This window comes from Corticium candelabrum, chromosome 20 (assembly GCF_963422355.1).
Source record: "Corticium candelabrum chromosome 20, ooCorCand1.1, whole genome shotgun sequence".
Taxonomy (NCBI): Eukaryota; Metazoa; Porifera; class Homoscleromorpha; order Homosclerophorida; family Plakinidae; genus Corticium; species Corticium candelabrum.
Window position 1 is genome coordinate 3781403 of NC_085104.1, and position 3594 is coordinate 3784996.

Here is a 3594-nt window from a genome sequence, read left to right on the forward strand (position 1 = left end):
GAGCTCTTGTATTACAAGAAGATAACATCTAATTGCTGTCAAACTTAATATTTGTTTTAAACATCTCATATCATCAACAGAAATATAATTAGAATAGATTATATGTCTATCAAACTTCAACTGTACACACAGCACATGACGACCATACAATTAATTTACTACTGGTTCACTGCCAAAGTCGAGTACAAATAACTGTGTTATAATAAAATATTAATATCAATCTTTCAAATTTTATCCAAACATTGACATGGACAGTACAAGTTTACTTGTGCAGTTTTAATTGTTAAACGCCATATTTGAGGGAGTAGTGAGCAGATATGTCAATACCGACTAACAGATTTCAAATAATCGGAGCTCTTGTACTACAAGAAGATAACATCTAATTGCTGTCAAACTTAATATTTGTTTTAAACGTCTCATATCATCGACAGAAATATAATTAGAATAGATTATATGTCTATCAAACTTCAACTGTACACACAGCACATGATGACCTTACAATTTACTGCTAGTTCACTGCCAAAGTCGAGTACAAATAACTGTGTTAATAATAAAATATTAATATCAATCTTTCAAATTTTATCCAAACATTGACATGGACAGTACAAGTTCACTTGTGCAGTTTTAATTTTTAAACAGCATATTTGAGGAAGTAGTGATCAGATATGTCAATACCGACTAACAGATTTCAAACAATCGAAGCTTTAGTGTGACAAGAAGACAATTTAACTTTTAATTACTGTCAAATATGATTCAACTTTCTATATGCTATGCTGGTGCAATCAAATTAACATTACATAGACAGGTCTAGAATGCTAGTGTTGTACATATACATGTCAACCATGCAGCACTTACAACTGTGAACAAGTCGCTTGGATACTCATAAAGCTCTATTGTGTATCCACTTTATAATTATAATACATGATATAATGCAACCAGCTACAACTTAAAAATAGTAATATTGTAAAACTTATCAATCTACTTCTATTTCATTAGGGATGAGAGATAGATAGGACTGAGCATTTCTGAATCTGGTGCTGGATATCTGGACATAGACACACTTCCGGACAATGTTCTTTTTAGGAATAGCCAGCAAGTCACTTCTTGGTCTCAAAGATACTGCCAGCCATTTTTGTTGAATTAATGGTACACCTGTCGGAGCCAAAGGTCTAGCATCAAAAGGCAGCACTAGTGCAGCAGCAAAGTCTGCCATGGATGGAATTGGGCTCACAAAACAATCTATGAGCCCAAACTGAGTGGTTCCCACAGACTTCTGAAACTGGACCACACTGTTCATCCTCTTTGATTTCAAGTAGCCTGAACTGCAAAAGGTCTTCCCACTCCAACTTGCTCTCGTGTACAGTTCACAAGCTTCAGGTGCCTGCCCAAGTACCATCATCAAAGCAGAGACCTGATCTGCATCCAAACATTGTTTTCTTTTACACTTCAATGCCACCTCATTGCAGTTATTCTCGGATCTGCATCATACATACACCGCTGTCTTTCAAACTCACAGTTAATTATCTCCCTGTCATTAGCTATACCTCACACTTGAATGGGACAGTGATTCGTGCAGTGCTTGAACTTCCTTGCTCTTTTGACTTATGTTAAAGGCACAATGCTCACGGTGCCATCCATTAACAATCTGCAAAAACAAATGCAATCCAGAAACTCAAAATCATGAAAGATAGACCATACCTGTTGGTCAGGATAACGCTTCCCATGTACCAAATTCCTGAGTCTCAGGTTGGCTGATTCAAATTCAAAGCATGAATGAGTCCATAAAGGCCCAAATAATTTGACATGATCGACCAGATGTGTGAGTAAATGAACGTTCATAGAGCAGTATTCCAGACCTGCAAAAAAGTAATAATGCTCGTATAATTACAGCAAAGTGCTGATTTACCGGTAAACCATACATAAATGCTGACACACACACACACACACACACACACACACACACACACACACACACACACACACACACACACCTGTCAAATATGCAGAAGTTATTGCATGAGAACAGTCCTGAGTGCCTTGTGTGTGTGTGTGTGTGTGTGTGTGTGTGTGTGTGTGTGTGTGTGTGTGTGTGTGTGTGTGTGTGTGTGTGTGTGTGTGTGTGTGTGTGTGGTGTGTGTGTGTGTGTGTGTGTGTGTGTGTGTGTGTGTGTGTGTGCGTGTGTGTAATACCATAATGTAGTTTCATATCAGTCACAAACTGATTCAATGACTGGTCGATGACTAGTAGGTCATCTGCAGTTATTGACGAGGACAGAAGAGAATGAAGTGCAGAAGCCAAGCAAAACGCATGAATCCAATACTGCTGATCAAGAACATCTGCTAATACAGGGACCATGTAATACAACAAAAATGCCCGGTACTGAGATGCTGAATATAACAGTAACAATCATATGTCAAAAGAGTGAAACTACAACACAAACTACATTTACCCTTCCAATCACTCATCTTAGATATTAACCCTGGCTTTCGTGATATCTCTGTAGGAGGAAAGATACTTGACAATCTCTCGTCAATCAGGCCAGTGTGATGCCCATTGTAGTACGGATTAGTCTTGTTGCGACTGTTAAACCATAGATTGAGTAACATCTTAGTGACTCCTAAGAGAACACAATGCATGTAGTCTATAGGTGTCTGTTTGACTACGTCAAATTCATCAAGCCAGCTAAGTGGTGAGTAACCCTTTACTCCCACAACTACCTGCAAGAATCAAGAAGGCAAACTGATAAGAAAGATGAAAGAGTCACCTACAGTATATAGCTAGCACTCACTACATGCAATGCCTACCTTATTTGTTTGGAGAGCTACTTGAGCTTGATGACATACAGACTTGTGCGTTCGCTTAATGGCAAGAGACTGTTGCCAGAAAGATGTAGTGTGGCCTCTAAGCCTTGGTACCACTTGCCCTTTTATTTCACACTCTGAGCATCCAAAGCAACCGTTGTACTGTTGGCAGTGGAGAAGCAGAGCCTTAGCTGGTAAATCTGCCACACAGAACAGTACTTTCAGACGGCATCTTTCAGGTTGGCATTGTGGGCGACAAATTTCAAAACCTGCATTAATAAATTCCTTTTGGTACAGCAGTATCAGATGTAACAGACAACACATGCATTATCATTGCACTGGTACCTTCAGTATATAGTCGATTAAGTCGATCAATGACAGGCCTGAGAAACCAGTGCATCGGTGGTTTTTCTTGTCTACACCAAACTGCAGCAAGAAGAAGATATTTCTTTGATGACCTAATTTCAATATTTCTGTTATATTATATTCACACATGTTACTATAATTGCAGGCATACCTTAGAGTAGGTGGTAACTCATTAATTCTGAAATACACTGGCCACATGCTTGTTTGTGGTGATTTAAACAACTGAACTCCATCGGTATTCATTCCCAGTGTAAGGTGGAAGATTTTCTGCAAGTATCCAGACTCTACCAATGATTGATAAACTTGTCCATCATAAACGTCGCTCAAGGTTACACAGCCATGCCGTCTGCCAAAGTTGATTTCAAGTGACTTATAAAATTCAGGATGATCTATAAAGATTATAAGTTCTTAGATCAATTTTAGAAAA

At 38.5% G+C, this 3594-nt stretch overlaps 1 protein-coding gene across 1 annotated transcript; it reads right to left on the minus strand.

The window, feature by feature from the left end:
• Positions 1-872: 872 nt before the first annotated feature.
• On the minus strand, positions 873-3557 carry LOC134195519 (uncharacterized). Its single transcript, XM_062664555.1, has 8 exons — positions 3319-3557; positions 3147-3259; positions 2805-3001; positions 2450-2717; positions 2190-2387; positions 1699-1856; positions 1545-1645; positions 873-1478 (listed from the first exon to the last, which is right to left on the minus strand). The coding sequence occupies exons 1-8, from the start codon at positions 3408-3410 to the stop codon at positions 974-976; spliced, it is 1632 nt and encodes a 543-aa protein (XP_062520539.1). The 5' UTR covers positions 3411-3557; the 3' UTR covers positions 873-973.
• Between the last annotated feature and the right edge of the window lie 37 nt (positions 3558-3594).

Bases quoted from the DNA above. Each gene is read 5' to 3' on its own strand.
- LOC134195519 (XM_062664555.1), bottom strand. From the start codon at position 3,410: ATGAATACCGATGGAGTTCAGTTGTTTAAATCACCACAAACAAGCATG. The intron at 2,388-2,449 runs GTAAATGTAGTT...TGTTATATTCAG, and splicing joins TAAGATGAGTGATTGGAAGG to CATCTCAGTACCGGGCATTT. The intron at 1,646-1,698 runs GTATGGTCTATC...TTGTTTTTGCAG, and splicing joins AGCGTTATCCTGACCAACAG to ATTGTTAATGGATGGCACCG.